General features: G+C 42.6%; 2 protein-coding genes across 3 annotated transcripts in view; one reads left to right on the forward strand and one right to left on the reverse strand.

The window, feature by feature from the left end:
* The window catches only part of LOC135507075 (hydroperoxide isomerase ALOXE3-like), a 115,475-nt gene that overhangs the window by 49,686 nt on the left and 43,377 nt on the right, over positions 1 to 22,412 (forward strand). The window lies entirely within an intron of this gene.
* LOC135506542 (polyunsaturated fatty acid lipoxygenase ALOX15B-like) lies at positions 383 to 4,186 on the reverse strand. Of its 2 annotated transcripts, none has more exons than XM_064925898.1 (7): positions 4,034 to 4,186; positions 3,402 to 3,565; positions 2,515 to 2,722; positions 2,181 to 2,262; positions 1,970 to 2,092; positions 1,162 to 1,262; positions 383 to 618 (listed from the first exon to the last, which is right to left on the reverse strand). In XM_064925898.1, the coding sequence occupies exons 2-7, from the start codon at positions 3,546 to 3,548 to the stop codon at positions 398 to 400; spliced, it is 882 nt and encodes a 293-aa protein (XP_064781970.1). In that variant the 5' UTR covers positions 3,549 to 3,565; positions 4,034 to 4,186; the 3' UTR covers positions 383 to 397. The 2 variants fall into 2 exon arrangements, with proteins under 2 accessions (XP_064781970.1, XP_064781969.1); XM_064925897.1 differs by having other exon boundaries at positions 3,402 to 3,555; positions 4,034 to 4,184.

A 22,412-nucleotide genomic window follows, 5' to 3' on the forward strand; every position in this document is an offset into this window, starting at 1 on the left:
GGGAATTTAACCATAAAGGTTATTTTTATGTGCACTACGTCATCACACAGACTTTTTTCCGCAACAGGTAAATTTGATGGAAACATTTATCGTGGGGAAATGTGCACATTTTTTTATGCGGAATTGAGAATATTTGCATGAAAATCTATCGCCAATTGGATGGAAACCTAGTTATTGAGAAACATACTGGATGGACCTCCACAAATGTCATCTGTAGGTCCAAAAAGGAATCTGGTACATGCTTCTGATGGTCCAAGAAAGTGGAGGTCTAGACATCCAACAAAGGGATCTCTATTGACTTCCATTGATAATTGTGAATATCTAAGATATTCACCTTGGTCCAAGAGGACTGCCCCTAGTCCAGCGCCACCCTTGGTAGAAGTGGTACTGCAATAATTTAGGCAACTTTTAACAATGAGTCCCATTTTGACATACTGTACAGTACCTGCAATTCCTTTAGGAGGCTGGACGATCCACGAAGAGAGGGCTTGACCATGTCTCCTGTGACAGGGAAATTTGCCGGCAAATCCGTGCAGCGACGGATCAACATGGGGTTGCAGCCGTTCAGATACTGGTACCCGAAAAACTCATCTTCCTTCCAGTGCTTCTGTGTGTAGTCTGGAAGGAGGAAATTCTGGGTCGTATTAATTAGTGCACACCGTAGCAAAACCTTGTGCAACAGAAAATAAAATCAATAGTTTCTTATTGGACAGGTATTCCCTCCCTGTTTCAGTCTGTTTTCTTCCAGATGATGCCTAGTAATCCAGGGTCGTTTTCAGTATGTAGAATACCAGTCAAATGTTTGAAGCTGGTCGAGAGAATGCCAAGAGTGTGCAAAGCTGTCATCAAGCCAAAGGGTTGCTACTTTGAAGAATCTCAAATAAAATATTTGTTTAACACTTTTTTGGTTACTACATGATTCCATATGTGTTATTTCATAGTTTTAATGTCTTCATTATTTTTCTAAAATGTAGAAAATAGCGGAAAAAAAACCTTAGGTGGTAGGTGTGTCCAATCTTTTGACTGGTACTGAATGTATATTTTTATTGGACATATTCAAGTAGAATTACTGCCCCCTTTCTCTTTGTTTCAAAACGTTTACCACCTAATAAACAGGCCCCTGGAGTTAATTCTGCAAATGCACCTATGAAATGCACTCACCTGAGATGACAGTTCTATTGAGGTAGACATTGCTGATTTCATCAATGTTTTTCCAGCTCTTCTTGCTGTCAGAATACCCCATTAGTTTCAGCTCAGTGATCCTACAGAATGGGAGACAAGGAACTGTGTCAAGCTGAGCCAATAGAGTTTCACAAAGCAAATGTACAACTCAACAATATAAATGAATGGAACACTTTAGAAGAGTTTTAATGATCGGCTGCAGGAAGTACTGTTTGAACTGTCCTTAGAGGATGAATTATGCCCAACGTACACAGCGCAATTAGCTACGCAAAAATATGCAAGTGTGTACAACCCAAAATGTTAAATTCACCACGTACTGGACAAAGGAAAAAAGCTTAAATCCGCACTGAACTATTCTTAAGTTTTAATGTAATTATCAGCAGAGCAATCAGACCCATTTGGGCGACATACTTCATCAGCTTTTGGAGAAAAATTCACACATTCACACATAGTTATAAATGATGAAACATTGTAGTAGCTGTTTCACAATCATAATTTACATTCATTAGTCACATACATTGTTCAACTATTTTTCACAACTTCTAGTGCCTAAAAATACATTAAATGTAAAGAATATTTTAATGAATGAGGGTTTTGGGGTTTTTCCCCCAGTGCATGCCTTTTGAACCCAACATTTTGTTACTACAGACTTTCGAGTTGAGCACGCCAATTCCTCATTCTGTAACTTACCACATAACCACATAGGGAAGCCATTATGAGTAGCACATTGCATTCTCGTGTTGTGTACTCAAGTCGGGTATACATTTGGCTTAGGTGAGGAACTCACCCGGTGGTGGCGGTGAAGAGGAACTGGGTGGCCTTGGTGAACGAGAATTGGATCTCGCTGGGAAGATCCAGAGGGTTGTTTGCCTTCATGCTGCCGGGGAAACCCTCCTTGTAGGTATCCCAGCTGAGTAGGAGGAGCAGGAAATATATGTATGTTTGGTCAGATATAATGGACAGACTGGGAAGCTAGGACGAAAGACCACACCACCTACCAGTACTGCTCAGTTCTCGTCTTCATCTCCAGTTCCCTGCTGTACCTGGCAAGATGATTAGTTTCATCACAGAGTCTTTTAGCTGAAAAATAAAAAAATAAAGTTAATCACACGTATTATTGCACTAATCCTTCAGAACCAGTGTTGCGTTTATTACTGTATGTACGTTGGCCCTAAGAGGAAAAGTGGCTTTTAAAACTTAGTGACATCATGCACACATGAAGAAAATGCCCCCCCCCCACAATGGCTGCAAGTATCCATTTTTTCCCCCATGCATTACTCATTCTAACATGTTTGCATGTGATGTTGTTTCATAATGTCACACCGTGCTGACCTGTGCCCTCTCTGAACAGGTGCACCTCCGTGTCCATAATCCAACGGTAGATGGGGAACTGGCATGTGTCTCCCTCTGGCGTCATCACGACAACCTTGGACGGGAACCAGGCATCCAGGGGGAAGAGTGGGAGGGGCTGTTTGTCCAGCTCTATCAGCACCAGCTTGCTGAGTGAAAAGGGGCACACCACGTCGAATTCACGAGACCCCTGCAGAGAAAGCAGGGGAGAGAGAAAGAGATGGAGGAAGTGAGAGATAGATGGAGGGAATGAGAGAATGAGATGGAGGGAGAGAGTGAGTGAGAGAGAGAGAAAGAAAGGGAAGGGCAGAGAGAAGATGAGAGAGAGAGAGAGCGGAATCTGGACTGTGTGAGAAAGCAAATAACAAAGGCAAATATAACTAATCCTGGACTACCAGTATTATTACTTAAGGGTCCAACATACAGGCAACAAAGTCTTCATGTCATATACACTATATGTTAATGAACAATTTGGGTTATTTTGGGTGTGTTTTGAGTACAGTATTTGAAAAATGCGAATGGTAAGTCTTATTGAAGCTAGAATAATTTGTTTTTATAATTTGTAATTATATATACCCATAGATTCCTGAAGAATATAATTTATAATTGCTTAGTTCAACTGTCGTACCTAATCAGAACCCAATGATTGTAAGCAATGTAAATGTGAACAAACACTAAGCTATAGCCACAAAACATGGTTAAAAGTACACATTCTTCTATGAGTTTGAGAATGGTGACATTTCTACAAGCCCATCCCTCAGCTTTTTACCAAAACAGAGGCGGGGTGCCTCTTTGTTATTGTTTCAATTAAGGATTCTAGATTTAAAGAGAAATATCTCTTAGTACTGATAGGAGCATCACTGACTTACTGTGCCTTGATAGAATCCTCCATTCAAGCTAGTGAGCCACGTGCGCTTGCTCTCTCCTTTTTCGCCAATCAGCTTGATGAAGACGTTGTTCATCGTGGTGGCAGCTGCGATGTTGTGTGTGTGCACAGTCACCTTGTATTTTGCCATTTTGACTCTGAAAAACACTACGATAGGCTTATCTGCACACACTGAGACTGCACAGCAAACAACAGTTCATTCAATGTAGGAAGTGCAAATATTTCTGCAAATATTAAGACTTGCATGATATCTATTGATCCATTTTATTAACAAAAACAGTTTTGAGGGTATTCTTGCTTGAATAACAAACTTGCAAAGCCACAGTTATTGCATACCCATAGCATGAAGGGGGACATTTTGCACAAGCAAATGATAGTGAGCAAATTAACCATAGACAGGAGTAATATGCTTATTCAATGTGCATATTATCCAAAATACCCATTGCATTGTGTGCATTACATTCTTGGCTCAGTACACTGATGTCTGGTTAAATAATAGCCTCCTCTTTCTATACATAGCTGAAGAAAACAAAACATGAAATCACGCAAGTTTAACTGTATTTTCTGCACACATATTCCATATAATCAAAAATAAAACATTCAGAGTTCCCTTACCTGATTGGTTGACAGTTTGTAGTACCCTGTTAACTGTGCCTTAACATGCATGTAATGATCACCTTCCATACTGCTTGTTTTATACCTGGCTGGAGGTGTGTGCAGAACCCTGAGTACATATTGGGTGTTACTTCCCTCCATTGACTTTGCTCATCCTGCATGAAAAATTCTGCCACTGTTGATAGTGAAGCGTTAACCAATCACCTATTGTAAATACACAGCAGAAGTGTTGAATCTGCTTGTAAAGGTTGAGCTATGGTTGAAAGGGTGTTGTAATGCCACTTTCCCAGTTCTGAGGGCATGCAGTTAAATGTTTGCTCAGCACTGCAATGCAAGTTACATGTGGGAAATTGAATTGTTGTCACAGACTCTGTTGGTCTGCAAGATATCCAAACAGGATTTCACAAGTCTTTCACAAGCCAGCGGGGTCTGACAATATGGATGGAAAATGACTGAGGATAATAGCAGACGATGTTGCCACTCCTATTTGCCACATCTTCAAACTACTTGAAAGTGTGTGCCCTCAAACCTGGAGGGAAGCTAAAGTCATTCCGCTACCCAAGAATACTATATCCCCCTTTATTAGCTCAAATAACTGACCAATCAGCCTGCTACCAACCCTTAGTAAACTTCTGTAAAAAATTGTGTTTTACCAGATACGATGCTATGTCACAATAAACAAATTGACAGCAGAATTCCTGCATGCATTTGGAGAACACTCAACAAGCACAGAACTTACATAAATAACTGATGATTGGCTGAGAGACATTTATAGTAAAATGATTGTGCGGGCTGTCTTGTTAGAGTTCAGTGCAGCTTTAAACATTATTGATCATAGTATGCTGCTGGAAAAACTGATGTTATGGCTTTACACAGCCTTCTATAATGTGGATAAAGAGTTACTTGTCTAACAGAACACAGAGGGTGTTCTTTAATGTAAGCCTATCAAATATATTCCAGTTAAAAACAGGAATTTCCCAGGGTAGCTGTTTAAGCCCCTTGCTTTTTTCAATCTTTACTTACAACATGCCACTGGCTTTGAGTAAGGCCACTGTGTCTATGTATGCGGATGACTCGACACTATACATGTCTATTCTGGTTAGAGCCAGTTTGTGTTGTTCTGTGAAGGGAGTAGTACACAGCGTTGTATGAGATCTTCAGTTTCTTGGACATTTTTCACATGGAATAGCCTTCATTTCTCAGAACAAGAATAGAAGAAAGGTCTTTGTTTCTAGCCATTTTGAGTCTGTTTTCGAACCACAAATGCTGATGCTCCAGATACACAACTAGTCTAAAGGCCAGTTTTATTGTTTTTTTAATCAGAACAACAGTTGTCCGCTATGCTGACATAATTCCATCTCTGCGTACTTAGAGAACATGCAGTTGTCTAGTTTCTGCAATGTGCATCTGATACTGGCCCTGATCTAGGTATCATCTGATACAGGCCCTGATGTAGGTATCATCTGATACAGGCCCTGATGTAGGTATCATCTGATACAGGCCCTGATCTAGGTATCATCTGATACTGGCCCTGATCTAGGTATCATCTGATACAGGCCCTGATGTAGGTATCATCTGATACAGGCCCTGATCTAGGTATCATCTGATGCTGGCCTTGATCTAGGTATAATCTGATACAGGCCCTGATGTAGGTATCATCTGATACAGGCCCTGATGTAGGCATCATCTGACACAGGCCCTGATGTAGGTATCATCTGATACAGGCCCTGATGTAGGCATCATCTGATACAGGCCCTGATGTAGGCATCATCTGATACAGGCCCTGATGTAGGTATCATCTGATAATGGGCATTATCTAGGTATCATCTAAAAAAGGTTCTTATCTAGGTATCATCTGATACAGGCCCTGATGTAGGTATTATCTGATACAGGCCCCGATCTAGGTATCATCTATGCATAGTCACTTCACCCCCGCCTACATGTACAAATTACCTCAACTAACCTGTACCCCCGAAACACTGACTCGGTACCAGTGCCCCCTGTAGGTAGCCTCGTTATTGTTATTCTTATTGTGTCACTTTTATTATTACTTTTTATTTTAGTCTACTTGGTAAATATTTTCTTATCTCTTCTTGAACTGCACTGTTGGTTAAGGGCTTGTAAGTGAGCATTTCACGGTAAGGTCTACACTTGCTGTATTCAGCGCATGTGACAAATAAAGTTTGATTTGATCTGATACAGGTTCTTATCTAGGTATCATCTGATACAGGCCCTGATCTAGGTATCATCTGATACAGGCCCTGATGTAGGTATCATCTGATACAGGCCCTGATGTAGGTATCATCTGATACAGGCCCTGATGTTGGCATCATCTGATACAGGCCCTGATGTAGGTATTGTCTGATACAGGTCCTTATGTAGGTATCATCTGATACAGGCCCTGATGTAGGCATCATCTGATACAGGCCCTGATGTAGGTATTGTCTGATACAGGTCCTTATGTAGGTATCATCTGATAATGGGCATTATCTAGGTATCATCTAAAAAAGGTTCTTATCTAGGTATCATCTGATACAGGCCCTGATGTAGGTATTATCTGATACAGGCCCCGATCTAGGTATCATCTATGCATAGTCACTTCACCCCCGCCTACATGTACAAATTACCTCAACTAACCTGTACCCCCGAAACACTGACTCGGTACCAGTGCCCCCTGTAGGTAGCCTCATTATTGTTATTCTTATTGTGTCACTTTTATTATTACTTTTTATTTTAGTCTACTTGGTAAATATTTTCTTGTAAGTGAGCATTTCACAGTAAGGTCTACACTTGCTGTATTCAGCGCATGTGACAAATAAAGTTTGATTTGATCTGATACAGGTTCTTATCTAGGTATCATCTGATACAGGTTCTTATCTAGGTATCATCTGATACAGGTTCTTATCTAGGTATCATCTGATACAGGTTCTTATCTAGGTATCATCTGATACAGGTTCTTATCTAGGTATCATCTGATACATGTTCTTATCTAGGTATCATCTGATACAGGTTCTTATCTAGGTATCATCTGATACAGGTTCTTATCTAGGTATCATCTGATACAGGTTCTTATCTAGGTACCATCTGATACAGGTTCTTATCTAGGTACCATCTGATACATGCTCTGATGTAGGTAAGGGTGAAACTTGTTTCTTCAACATAATAAAGAGCAACACAGTGTTGAAAATATGCTGTAATACCACATCTATGGCATCACATAGTAACCAAGATGGCGTAGCAGTCAGATGTCTTTTGTCCTCGTCTTGTCTGTATATATCTTTTTAGATATTTTTTCTTCTCATATATTTCTTTTTCTTTTTCTTAACCTCAACTTCAACATACTCTCCTGCAATCCGCCTCACCCAATGTGGTATGGATCTGATATTATCTTTACTTTTGAACCTGAAACCCCAGCAGAAGCTAGCCAGCTAACTAGCTACTAGCTAGTAGTCAGCTAGCCAATGCTAGCGGTCATCAGCTATCTTTAGCCCGGACAACTCTCGCCAGTCTGCACAGCGTGACTCAAACCAGAGCAAATCGGACTTATTTTTCTCCATATATCCGGATTCCTACCGCAAGCTCTGAACTTTTTCCTCTGGATCATCGCAGCTAGCTAGCTGCTATCCGAGTGGCCACTCCTGGCTAACGTCTCTGTCCCGAAGTAAGAACCAATTAGCCTGGAGCTAGTCTTTGCTAGGCCCATCTCCCGGCTAGCCGAAGAGGTCCATCAGCCGCTCCTTGGGCTACAATACCTATTTTGTCAATTGGTCTGGACCCCCGCCGACCCATCACGACTGGACTACCGATGGTTTTTCAACTGGCTCCTCCGTCACGACATCCCCTGACATCCCCATCGCGGCCCGCTAGCTGTCTAGAGCATATCGGACTGTTAGCTTAAGAGGCCCATCGGACAAATCCTTTGGCCTCTATACCTATTTTGCTAATTGGCCTGGACCCTTTTACCACACGGAGCCCTGCTGATCCATGACGACTGGTCTGCAGACGTAACAGCACGAGGGGGCTACAACAGACTTATTCCATCACGACGTCCCTCTAAGGTACTTCTGCTAGCCCCGACCCGCTAGCTGCCTGAATCGCCGTGTCTCCGGCCCGCCGAGCCAGTCACTGGACCCCTATGATCACTCTGCTATGCATGCCTCTCCCTAATGTCAATATGCCTTGTCCATTGCTGTTTTGGTTAGTAATTATTGCCTTATTTCACTGTAGAGCCTCTAGCCCTCCTCAACACTCTTTAGTTATCCCTTTAGTTCCACCTCCCACCAGGTGACCTCACCTGGTTTAAATAATGTTTCTAGAGGCAATATCTCTCTCACCGTCACTCAATGCATAGGTTTACCGCTGTATTCACATCCTACCTTACCTTTGACTGTACATTATCCCTTAAATCTATTCTACCGTGCCCAGAAACATGCTCCTTTTACTCTCTGTTCCGGACGTACTGGACGACCAGTTCTTCTAGCCTTTAGCCGTACCCTTATCCTCCTCCTCCTCTGTTCCTCTGGTGATGTAGAGGTTGATCCACGCCCTGCAGTGCCTAGCTCCACTCCCATTCCCCAGGCGCTCTTATTTGTTGACTTCTTGGTTTCATGCATGCTAATTAGAAGCCTCCTCCCTAAGTTTGTTTGCCTTAGCACTGCCTTAGCACACTCTGCCAACCTGAATGTCCTAAACGTGTCTGAATCCTGGCTTAGGAATACCACCAAACACCCTGAAATTTCCATCCCTAACTATAATATTTTCCGACAAGATAGAACTGCCAAATGGGGTGGAATTGCAATCTACTGAAGAGATAGCCTGCAGAGTTCTGTCCTACTATCCAGGTCTGTGCCCAAACAATTTGAGCTTCTACTTTTAAAAATCCACCTTTCCAGAAACAAGTCTCTCACCGTTGCCGCTTGCTATAGACCACCATCTGCCCCCAGCTGTGACCTGGACACCATATGTGAATTGATTGCCCCCCCCCCCCCCGTCTATCTTCAGAGCTCGAGCTGTTAGGTGACCTAAACTGGGACATGCTTAACACTCCGGCTATCCCACAATCTAAGCTTGATGCCCTCAACCTCACACAAATTGTCAATGAACCTACCAGGCACAACACCAAAGCCATAAACATGGGCACCCTCATAGATATCATCCTAACCAACCTGCCCCCCAAATACACCTCTGCTGTCTTCAGGATCCAGGATCTCAGCGATCACCACCTCATTGCCTGCGTCCGTAATGGGTCTGTGGTCAAACGACCACCCCTCATCACTGTCAAACGCTCCCTAAAACACTTCAGTGAGCTGGCCTTTCTAATCGACCTGGCCCGGGTATCCTGGAAAGGATATTGACCTCATTCCGCCAGTAGAGAATGCCTGGTTATTCTTTAAAAGTGCATTCCTCACCATCTTATATAAGCATGCCCCATTCAAAAAAAATTAAACCAGGAACAGATATAGCCCTTGCTTCACTCCAGACCTGACTGCCCTTAACCAGCAGAAAAATATCCTGTGGCGTACTGCATTAGCATCGAATAGCCCCCGCGATATGCAACTTTTCAGGGATGTTAGGATCCAATATACACAGGTAGTTAGGAACGCAAAGGCTAGCTTTTTCAAGCAGAAATTTGCATCCTGTAGCACAAACTCCAAAAAGTTCTGGGACACTGTAAAGTCCATGGAGAATAAGAGTACCCACTGCACTGCACTGAGGCTAGGAAACAGTGTCACCACCGATAAATCCTCGATAATTGAGAATTTCAATAAGCATTTTTCTACGGCTGGCCATGCTTTCCACCTGGCTACCCCTACCCCGGTCAACAGCCCTGCACCCCCCCCCCACAGCAACTTTCCCAAACCTCCCCGATTTCTCCTTCACCCAAATCCAGACAGCTGATGTTCTGAAAGAGCTGCAAAATCTGGACCCCTACAAATTAGCCGGGCTAGAAAATCTGGACACTCTTTCTAAAATTATCCTCCGAAATTGTTGCAACCCCTATTATTAGCCTGTTCAATCTCTCTTTCGTATCATCTGAGATCCCCAAAGATTGGAAAGCTGCCACGGTCATCTCCCTCTTCAATTGGTGAGACACTCTAGACCCAAAATGCTACAGACCTATATCTATCCGACCCTGCCTTTCTAAGGTCTTCGAAAGTCAAGTTAACAAAGAGATCACCAGCCATTTCAAATCCCACCGTACCTTCTCCACTATGCAATCTGGATTCGAGCTGGTCATGGGTGCACCTCAGCCACGCTCAAGGTCCTAAACGATATCTTTACTGCCATCGATAAGAGACAATACTGTGCAGCTGTATTTATCGGCCTGGTGAAGGCTTTCGACACTGTCAATCACCACATTCTTATTGGCAGACTCAACAGCCTTGGATTCTCTAATGAATGCCTCGCCTGGATCACCAACTACTTCTCAGACAGAATTCAGTGTGTCAAATCGGAGGGCCTGTTGTCTGGACCTCTGGCAGTCTCTATGGAGGTGCCACAGGGTTCAAACCTTGGGCCGACACTTTTCTCTGTACACATCAATGATGTCGCTCTTGCTGCTGGTGCTTCTCTGATCCACCTCTACACAGACAACGCCATTCTGTATACTTCTGGCCCTTCTTTGGACACTGTGTTAATTAACCTCCAGACGAGCTTCAAAGCCACACAACTCTCCTTCCGTGGCCTCCAACTGCTCTTAGATGCAAGTAAAACTAAATGCATGCTCTTCAACCGATCGCTGCCCACACCTGCCCGCCCGACTAGCATCACTACTCTGGACGGTTCTGACTTACAATATGTGGACAACTACAAATACCTAGGTGTCTGGTTAGACTGTTAACTCTCCTTCCAGACTCACATTAAGCATCTCCAATCCAAAATTAAATCTAGAATCGGCTTCCTATTTCATAACAAAGCATCCTTCACTCATGCTGCCAAACATATCCTCGTAAAACTGACTATCCTACCGATCCTCGACTTCGCCGTTGTCATTTACAAAATAGCCTCCAAACACTCTACTCAGCAAATTGGATGCAGTCTATCACAGTGCCATATGTTTTGTCACCAAAGCCCCATATATTACCCACCACTGCGACCTGTATGCTCTCGTTGGTTGGCCCTCGCTTCATATTCGTCGCCAATCAACTGGCTCCAGGTTATCTATAAGTATTTTCTAGGAAAAGCCCCGCCTTACCTCAGCTCACTGGTCACCATAGCAGCACCCACCCGTAGCATGCACTCCAGCGGGTATATTTTACTGGTCACCCCCAAAGCCAATTCCTCCTTCGGCCGCCTTTCCTTCCAGTTCTCTGCTGCCAATGACTGGAATAAACTTCAAAAATCACTGAAGCTGGAGACTCATATGTCCCTCACTAGCTTTAAGCACCATCTGTCAGAGCAGCTCACAGATCACTGCACCTGTACATAGCCCATCTGTAAATAGCCCATCCGAATACCTCATCCCCATACTGTTATTTTTTATTTTATTTTGCACCTCAGTATCTCTACTTGCACACTCTCGTCTTCTGCACATCTATCACTCCAGTGTAATTTCTATATTGTAATTATTTCGCCACTATATTCTATTTATTGTCTTACCTCCCTTATCCTACCTCATTTGCACACACTATATATAGACTTTTTCTATTGTATTATTGACTTTATGTTTATTTATTCCATATGTAACTCTGTGTTGTTGTTTGTGTCGCACTGCTTTGCTTTATCTTGGCCAGGTCGCAGTTGTAAATGAGAACCTGTTCTCAACTAGCCTACCTGGTTAAATAAAGATGAAATAAAAATAAAAATAAAACATCTGGCAAATTAAGTTGTTCCCAGACTCTGGTTACTGTGGGTTAGGTGGTCTGCAACACATCCAGTCTCGTCCAGTTGGGTATAGTAGGTACAGTATCTAGTGAAGCTCGAGGACAACCTCCAAATTCTTTAGAGGTTTCTGTGCACTATATATGAAACAGGGTGCCATTTCAGACCAACTGGACCAGCTGGCATTCTGTGTAACTGAGACATCAAAGAAGTGCTGATTGAACCAAATAATGAAAAACGGATATTATATTCCTGAACGACCTTCTAGCCAATCGGAAACGAGTATTCAACAATGCTGTGGTATAAACATCTCTATTATGACATGTCTCTATGGGTGGAACATCGTATTTCTGTGTTCTTCACTCCTGAGGCTAGGTAACAATGTATGCAGGCTTGTGTCTCTGTATATATAAACTGTTATACATACAGTCATGTTTTCATGCATGTTCCGATTGTAAATAGACGGTAAATAAATACAAATACATATCAGACATAAACGATATAGTAGACGACTAAAGACCTAGCTATGTGTTAGACATCTCCAGTCTCACTGAGCCATGTATAGGGTGCATCCCAAATGGAACCCATTCCCTACATACCACAGGACACTTCTTTTGACCAGAGCCCTATGGGAATATGGTACCATTTTGAATTCACCCATAGACTGGGAGAGAAGGCACACTAGGCAGTAAACAAACACTCATCACTAATGCATTAGAGTACAAACATCATTTCACACACACACACGCACGCACACACACACGCACACACACACACACACACACACACACACACATTCCCATGTTTGCCTGCAAGGTCAAAACAAATTTCTATCTTCTCGACCAGAATGAATCACAGGTGCTTTAATTCCCTCACCACTATACCTTGTGGGGACAAAACATTCAGTCCCATTCAAAATCCTATTTTCCATAAACCCTAACTCTTACTCTTACTCTTACCCTTACCCAAATACCTAACCCTAACCCTAAAACTAACCCTAACTCCTAACCCTAACACTAATTCTAACCTTAACCCTAAATCCCATAGAAATAGCATTTGACGTTGTGGGAACTAAAAAAATGTCCCCAGTTAGTCAACTTTTTGTTTGTTTCCTATTCTTGTGGGGACTTCACACACACAGTATAAACCCACACATGCCCGCACACACGGAATCAATTTCTTAAATATCCTCAAACTAGACTGTCACAGACTTCAGCTGAAATCTCCAAATGAGAAAAGAACTTCCATCCACCCTCAGGGCAGATTATTGGGGATGGAAAAGGCAAGCAAAAAGTCCATTCATTAAAAAAAACTACAGCAGCCAGAGAGAAATTGACAGAGGGGGGAAAAGTGAATGTGAGAAAGACAGAGATGGTGGGAGAGAGAAAGAGAGAGAGACAGAGATGGTAGGGAGAGAGAAAGAGAGAGACAGAGATGGTGGGAGAGAGAAAGAGAGAGAGACAGAGATGGTAGGGAGAGAGAAAGAGAGAGAGACAGAGATGGTAGGGAGAGAGAAAGAGACAGATGGTAGGGAGAGAGAGAGAGAGAGAGAGAGAGAGAGAGAGAGAGAGAGATAGATGGTAGAGAGAGAGAGATGGTAGAGAGAATTAGGCCAATATCCACTAATAATAAAAAATAATAAAAAACAGCAATTAAGTTTTGGAAACATCTAAAATACCCCCTCACATGTCATTACCAAGCCCTGCAATGCCAAGAGCTGAGCAAAGAAAAGAGTCCCCTCATCCAGCTGGTCCTGGGGCTGAGTTCACTAACCTTTTCTACTAACACACTGCAGCCTCAGGACCAGAACATCCAATCAATCAGAATAAACCAAAGTACAACACAGTCAAAACTACATTGCTTATTGGGAAACACAAAGCAAAATGCAGTGCTATCTGGCCCTAAATCGACAGTACACCGTGGCTAACTACTTGACCATGGTTACTGATCAAAACCTTAGAAAAACATTGACAAAGTACAGGCTCAGTGAGCACAGCCTTGATATTGAGAAGGGTAGACACAGGAAAACCTGGCTCCTGCAGAGGAAAGGCTGTGCAACCACTGCACCACAGCAGAACCTGAGACAGAGCTGCATTTCCTGCCAAAATGTAAAAAATATATAAAACAATTAGATAGAGTGTGTAATTTCCCCAAATTTGAAACCCTCTCTGATGAGAGTAGGCTGCCCATCATGTTGGGGGAGGACGCAGAGAGCTGTGGGTTGGCAGCACACTACATTGCTGCCTGCCATAAGATGAGGGACAGTGTCTGACAAACCAACCAACCTGCAAATGTCCACTATGCTTATTGTTATTGTTCAACACATGATTATATTTTGACAGTTGATTATTGTTGTCCAGTTCACAATATTGATTATTATTATGTTAATATTGTAAATCTCCAAGTAAACTTTGGCAATATGTACATTGTTACATCATGCCAATGAAGCAAATTGAATTGAGAGAGAGACGGTAGAGAGAGACTGTCGAGAGAGACGTTAGAGAGAGACAGTAGAGAGAGACGGTAGAGAGAGACGCTAGAGAGACGGTAGAGAGAGACGCTAGAGAGAGATGGTAGAGAGAGACGGTAGAGAGAGATGGTAGAGAGAGATGGTAGAGAGAGAGAGAGAGAGAGAGAGAGAGAGAGAGAGAGAGAGAGAGAGAGAGAGAGAGACAGACAGACAGACAGACAGACAGACAGACAGACAGACAGACAGACAGACAGACAGACAGACAGACAGACAGATGTGTTGAGAGAGGGAGGATAAGTAAAAAATATTGAGGGAGGGAAACTCACAACAACGAGACTGCAGCAGCACACACATTCTAAGGAAGCGTTTAAGCGAGGATCCAAACAGAAGGACAGTCCAAAGCTCCCTCTCTTTAATCCTGTCGTGATGCCCGAGAAACCAGTAACCGTGCCATAATCACTCTGCTCAAAGCCGACGGTAAGTCTGTGACTAAGACACACACAACATCCATGCATGGTTAAATCCCAAATAAATACACCACTGAGGCAAAGGACAAAAAAGAGAGAGGGATACAAAGAGGAAGGGAAGGTTATGAAGGAGGAGAGTTTGCCTTTCATGCTATCCAGGTGGATGTAGGCTCTGGTGGGGGAAGATAAGACGACAGGAAATGGAGCGAGGAGGTAGTGGAAGTGGCGTCAGGTAGATAGGGCCGCTCAGTAGGGCCTTCATCTAGAGGAACAAGGCCATATTCCTGTGTATCCGTCTGTAGCACTGGGCTTTATCCTCCCTGCTCTGCAAATTGACTGGGACATCTAAGAGCTACTGTGAAGCAGAGTCTCACAACAGACGTTGTTGTGTCAAAATATGTATTCCGTTGTGGGATGAGGCTTTATCCACTTGTTAATGATCATCAATATAGTCTGAGTTGTTGAACTGTGTTACTTTGCTGTTCTCTGAAAACTGTAACAAACTATTTTCCAATATTCAGATAAATAAAGCAAAATGACATGTAACAATTTAGAACTTATTTGATGAAAAACAAAAGACAAATTTCCTTTATGTAACTCCCCATAAGATGAACATTAAATGAAAGAAACCTTCAAGGCACCATGTAGCCTAGGTTGTTTTTCTATATGGAAGATTTCTGTTTTGCAGAAACACCAGTGTAGATGGGAAGGTCGACTTTAAAGTTCGTCTCACCTCTGACCTTGAGCCACAGTCACATATACCCCAGACTGACTAGGCTGTCTGTGGTATTTCTTCAATAGTCACTATCTCTGTTCGTTACCATCTCTATCAGTCTGTCTCACTGGTCTGGTCTCTCTTAAACAGAATGTCAGATACACAGATACAATCAAATAGAGGGTTTGGCAAAATCTGGTTCAAGGTGTAAAAAATGGCTAGCTAGTTAGCGGTGAAGTACATGCTAATAGCGTTTTAACAAATATTAAACTCTGAGACCTTTATTTATTTATTTTACCTTTATTTCACTAGGCAAGTAAAGAACAAATTCTTATCCCAAATGTCTTGTTTGATTGGGATCTATAAGAAATGTCCCATCTTTTACCACAAGTTCATCAATGTTCGAAGGCTCTGACTGAGGAAATCCTCAGAATTGAGTGGAGGTGTTCAGTAGAATGATTCTTTGTTTGTTCATTCATCAAAGCATGCATGGGGCATTGTGTCGGGGAGGAAACAGGGCCTGACAATCATTTATTATTCCATTTTACAGACTTTAAAGCTGGGAAAGAGCCAAATCATCACCCATGGCAGGCCTTTTAGGTGGATCAATTCATACAGTAGGCAGCAAAACTTTCAGAAAAACAGTGTGAATGCAATGAGACTGTCCAGGACAAATCTCCTCAAACAGCAAACTGGACTCCTGTGGAATGCTCCGTTTCCGGACTTAAACCTATTTTATCAGAAAACTGTGGCCTCGGAATATGAGCCTCCAATGAATAAAAATGTGGCATTTGAACTTTTAGTGGAATGTCGCTCAAGTTACACGTGTAGCTGCAGATACTCTCCCATTTACACATGTTGTCTTCAAGTGTCATGTAGGTGCACATGCATACACGTGTGTTTGAGTGTGTGAAGATGCTCTCATGCACTTGTGAAATCTTTTCCCTTTTTCAGCTGCTCCCTTGTGGACAATCTGAGAGTGTTTCTGCTCAACTCACATTTAAAAAGAGTTGCCTTTTTCTGGGCAAATTGGTCCTTTAATCATAACTGGGACTTCCCAAAATAAAACTGGCATGAATAAAGTCGAGATTTGATGTTAAATTCCTCTGCATTTGTTCATGCCATAGTTTTTGTCCGCGTGTCTTTCAGTACCGCCATGAAGACGTGTGTGTTTTCTTTTACTGTGACCAAAAATATTGGCAGCTCTTCAACCGTGTGTGTGCATTGCTGGAACAAGACCATCCCATGATCCGTCTGTAGCACTGGGCTTTATCCTCCCTGCTCTGCAAATTGACTGGGACATCTAAGAGCTACTGTGAGGCAGAGTCTCACAACAGACGTTGTTGTGTCAAAATATGTATTCCGTTGTGGGATGAGGCTTTATCCACTTGTTAGGATCATCAATATAGCGGTCTGAGTTGTTGAGCTGTGTCTACTTTGCTGTTCTCTGCTTGCTGTATAGCACAACTCCAATTTCTGCCCACATATTCAGGCGATGAAGGAAAATGACATGTAACAATTTAGAACTTATTTGATGAAAAACAAAATGTAACTTTGAAGATTCCTCGTAGACAGGTTGTTTTTCTATTGGCTGCAAAGGCTGGAAGATGCCTGTGCAGACTGGGCTCTGTCTTTGCAGAAACACCAGTGTAGATGGGAAGGTTGACTTTATCACGGTAGTTCGTCTCACCTCTGACCTTGAGCCACACGTCACATATACCCCAGACTGACTATGGTATTTCTTCTAAATGATTACTCTTCCCCTGTCAGTCACTATCTCTGTTCGTTACCATCTCTACCAGTCTGTCTCACTGGTCTGGTCTCTCTTATACAGAATGTCAGATACACAGATAACACAGAGGGTTTGGCAAGTATCTGGTTCACAGGTGTAACCGATGTGAAATGGCTAGCTAGTTAGCGGTGGTACGCGCTAATAGCGTTTTAATCGGTGACGTCACTCACTCTGAGACCTTTATTTATTTATTTTACCTTTATTTCACTAGGCAAGTCAGTTAAGAACAAATTCTTATCCCAATTCTTGACACAATTGGGATCTATAAGAAATACAGTACATATGAATACCAAAAACCCATAACAGTAAGAATGATCTTTTATAGCAATGTGACTATCATTTATTATTCCATACAGCGAAAAACAGAACCAAATCATACTTTTATGCTTCATTTGGAAAAATGGTGATTCATTTCAATTACAGTTCACAAATATGCTGAGAAGACAGCAAATAGCTTTGCCCCAGAAACAGCTGAATGCAGCATAGACGAGGAAAACACAAACTGGACTCCTGTCTGATTGAACAATCCATGACTTCCGTATGACTTAGAGTGGAGGTCTGTGGAGGAACGGAATATGAGCCTAATTGAATCAAAACAGTCTGGCTTGTTGAACTTTTAGGTGGAATAAATTAAATAGCTCATTGTGCAAGTTAACCGTCCTAGCTGCAGACACAGTGTGTGTGTGTGTGTGTGTGTGTGCACATGCAATGGTGAGTGTCACATGCATACACGTGTGTTTGAATAAAGTGTGTGTGCAGATGCATGAATGTCACTTGTGAATCAGGGCTCCCTTGTAAAGGGTGCTGTTGGCGACACTGAAAAGTTGGCTCAATGGGACTTCCCATACACATGAATAAAGGTTAAATGTGTGTGCATTTATGCTGATTCATGCATGAATGTCATGTATATCCCTAAACAGCAGTGTGTGTTTTCTCTCACCATTAATGCTGATTGTTTTTCAAATGAAGGAGTAGGCCTTTAATGCAGAAAGCCAGATACATTATTATTGTTGTTTTTCAAACAGAGTAGGCCTTTAATACAGACAAAGTGACAGGCAGCTTCCTCGTCTATAGTTTCATAGCCATTGCTCCTGGTTGTTTTTACAATACAACTGTCTTATGCCATGGACCACCCATTTCGGCTCTTCAAGGCGTGGTCGATGACCACATTTCTGTGATTTATACCAACAAAAATATAAATGCAACAATTTCAAAGATTTTACTGAGTTACAGTTCATATAAGATGACACGTCCCCTGTCAATCAGAAATAGTTTTTCCCAACAAAAGCTCTGGAGGGTGCTGTTGGGGTCGGGACACTGGTACCAATTAAGTTATCTCCCTCAAGTTCCAGGATCATTAGACATGAGATAGTAAAACATTGAGATTATCTCAGATGTCCTTAATAATCTTAGGGTGACCAATAAGTCATTAGTAAGAGGAACCATATCATGCTTATTATATTTTTGTTCTCAAACAGTAAAGCCATGCATTTGAGCTTTCTTTTACAAAATGTCCGAACCATCAGGATGCATTAAACACTTGAATTAGGGTGGGGGTAAATGCATTATTTGAACGACACGTATGCGTTGTGTAAAGACATGTCGAAATGTGTTCAGTAATTGTAACATATTGTCTGACATTTAAATAACACAAGCCATCATATCTCATCTCCCGCTTTTGAATGGCCCTGTGGGCATCCACTGAAGATCTGCATGGGTAGAGACAAATGCAGAAGAGAAAAAGCTGAGCTGTCTCTACGGCGATTGGTCCAATACAGGGGCCTGGACCACCCACCAAGAGGACTAGTGGGCCTGTGGAATGCTTTATACTGGATTGCCTGCCTGTCTGTCTGTCTGTCTGTATGTCTGTGTTGTTCCAGGCATTACCCCTGCCCTCCCCATCTCACAGTTGTTCCAGGCATTACGATGAGCCTGCCCTCCCCATTTAAGGTGCCACCATCTCACAGCTCCAGGCATGATGAGCCTATACCCAGGAAATTTAAGGTGCCACCAACCTCCGCCTTTTTTCTGGTCAGTTCAGTTGGTCATGGATCCCACTCATGACTCATACATGGGTAGGGTCCATTAGACTAGATCAATGGAACAACTCTGATAGATTACAGCTGAGCAATAGAACGGAGATCTTTGAACTTCTAAACAGTAGGCGAGTGTACAAACACAGTCCATGTAGATCCCTAACAAATCCTCCACCTGTATCCAAAGAACCCTCTAGACAAACATACAACAGGCTACATGTTGACATTCCTGCTCCAATAACACTATAGTGTTGGTTATGCCGTTGCCCAATGTGTATCAGTGTTTGCAGATCAGGTCAAACAGTGGTGTGCCACAGTACCAGGCTGTGTCTATATTTGCGGTGATCAGCTCTGTGACAAACTGACAGAACACCTGGCAGAGGGCCAGGACATACCGAGAGGTGTGTGGGTGTGTGTGGTGATATGCTTCAGCGACATTGAAAGACTAGAGCAAGGTGACTCAGTGCTGTACAGTCATGCTCAAACGTTTTTAGAGTGACACAAATATATATCTTTTTTTTCACAAAGTCTGCTGCCTCAGTGTCTTTAGATATTTTTGTCAGGTGTTACTATGGAATACTGAAGTATATTTACAAGCATTTCATAAAGTGTCAAATGCTTTTATTGGCAATTTGTGGGTTTTTGTTTGTCCACCTGCCTCTTGAGGATTGACCACAAGTTCTCAATAGGATTAAGGTCTCGGGAATTTCCTGGCTATGGACCCAAAATATCGATGTTTTGTTCCCCGAGCTACTTTTGTGCAAAGCAATGATGATGGCACGTGTTTCTTTTCAGGTAACCGTGGTTGACAGAGGAAGAACAATGATTCCAAGCACCACCCTCCTTTTGAAGCTTCCAGTCTGTTATTCAATCTCAATCTGCATGACAGTGATCTCCAGCCTTGTCCACATCAACACTCACACCTGTGTTAACGAAAGAATAACTGACATGATGTCAGCTGGTCCTTTTGTGGCAAAAAGGAAATACAGTGGAAATGTTTTTGGGTGATTCAGTTCATTTGCATGGCAAAGAGGGACTTTTCATCTGATCACTCTTCATAACATTCTGGAGTATATGCAAATTGCCATCATACAAACTGAGGCAGCACACATTGTGAAAATGTATATTTGTGTCATTCTCAAAACTTTTGGCCACGACTGTAGGGTAGGCCTACTGTTTGGATGGGTCTGTGTCAAGGGTGTGTGTGTGTGTGTGTGTGTGTGTGTGTGTGTGTGTGTGTGTGTGTGTGTGTGTGTGTGTGTGTGTGTGTGTGTGTGTGTGTGTGTGTGCGTGTGTGTGTGTGTGTGTGTGTGTGTGTGTGTACATGCATGCGTGTATGAGTAGTTACATGTACATGTATGTGTATGGGTGTGTGTTTGAGGTTGGAGAGGGTGTGTATTTGCTTGAGCGACATGGAGACCTGGAAACTTCCAGATGGAAAGAAGAAGAGGGAGAGCCTGGCGGACTGATGACAGACTCTGGGTGGGGACCATAGCGATGCCACACACTACAACGACAACTATCAATCATCTGGTTGCTATAACCCCCCCAAACACATATGCCAATACACTGTAGATCAAACAATCTCACATGTTGCTCACCTGTCACTGACATTGGCTGTGATTGGCTGTGGCCTGAACCTGAGCAACTGGCTTCAATAGAAAACAGGAGTAGCCTACATGTTACCGTGAAACATATTTTGGAGTTCCATGAGTGTTTGATGTGGTGTTAGTGACAAGCCTCTGATCTTTCCCCACTTTGTCATTCTGTCAGCTTTCCCATATCACTTTGCCCTGAGGCCTGATACTGTACCTCCAGAAGACAACCCGAGACCTGCTACTTCCAGAAGACAACCAACCTGAGGTCTGATACCTCCAGAAGACAACCAACCTGAGGCCTGATACCTCCAGAAGACAACCAACCTGAGGCCTGATACCTCCAGAAGACATCTAACCTGAGGCCTGATACTTCCAGAAGACATCCAACCTGAGGCCTGATACCTCCAGAAGACAACCAACCTGAGGCCTGATACCTCCAGAAGACATCTAACCTGAGGCCTGATACTTCCAAAAGACATCCAACCTGAGGCCTGTTACCTCCAGAAGACATCCAACCTGAGGCCTGATACTTCCAGAATACATCTAACCTGAGGCCTGATACCTCCAGAAGACATCCAACCTGAGGCCTGATACTTCCAGAAGACATCCAACCTGAGGCCTGATACCTCCAGAAGACAACCAACCTGAGGCCTGATACCTCCAGAAGACAACCAACCAACCCCTGGGGGGGGATTTTTTTGGTTTGCCCGTGCTGCAGATCGCTATATTGGTCCGCTAATACAGGACTATTAAAGGCCCAGTGCATTACTTTTGTGATCTTTTTTATATAATAATAATTGATAATAAATATATGTGATTTTTATTCTGATTTTTAATAAGGGGTGCTGCAGCACCCTCTGCAACCCTACTTCCACAAGCGCATCCTATGATTATAACCACATCATAATTCATTCATTAAGTCTATTAGCATTCAGTAGTGATACCGTGAGCTCCATAAAGGTGTTTAAATCCCTGCATCACACTATGGGTATGAACATCTGATGTGGATTCTTACAGTGCTGTTCAGCTAAACTGTTAAGTAATTTCACAAGTTAACTTTAAACTTCTTGAAGGTTCTGCAAGCGTTTTTTACATGTATCATGTGCACAGTAATCTCCAGGGCATGTGTTCACATTGTCTGTCTATTATAAAATACAGGGATCTAGTGGACTAGGCCTGTCGGACTAATACATCAAGGCCATGTGTTCACACTGTCTGTCTATTATAAAATACAGGGATCTAGTGGACTAGGCCTGTCGACTAGCTAATACACCAAGGCCATGTGTTCACACTGTCTGTCTATTATAAAATACAGTGATCTATAGTGGACTAGGCCTGTCGAGGGCTAGCTAATACACCAAGGCCATGGTAGCTTGTTTGCTCCAATCAGATTCATTGCAGGTATCACTTAAAATGTCTGTGCGCAATTGGGTGTAAAATATGCTTGATGTCCACAATATGGAAAATGATTGAAAGTGAC

The sequence above is a fragment of the Oncorhynchus masou genome, chromosome 20, assembly GCF_036934945.1.
Source record: "Oncorhynchus masou masou isolate Uvic2021 chromosome 20, UVic_Omas_1.1, whole genome shotgun sequence".
NCBI classification, from domain to species: domain Eukaryota; kingdom Metazoa; phylum Chordata; class Actinopteri; order Salmoniformes; family Salmonidae; genus Oncorhynchus; species Oncorhynchus masou.

Coding starts and splice junctions, on each gene's coding strand:
- LOC135506542 (XM_064925898.1), bottom strand. CDS start 3,548: ATGGCAAAATACAAGGTGACTGTGCACACACACAACATCGCAGCTGCC. Junction 2,093..2,180: donor ACGAGAACTGAGCAGTACTG/GTAGGTGGTGTG, acceptor CCTCCTACTCAG/CTGGGATACCTACAAGGAGG. Junction 619..1,161: donor CAATAGAACTGTCATCTCAG/GTGAGTGCATTT, acceptor TCCTCCTTCCAG/ACTACACACAGAAGCACTGG.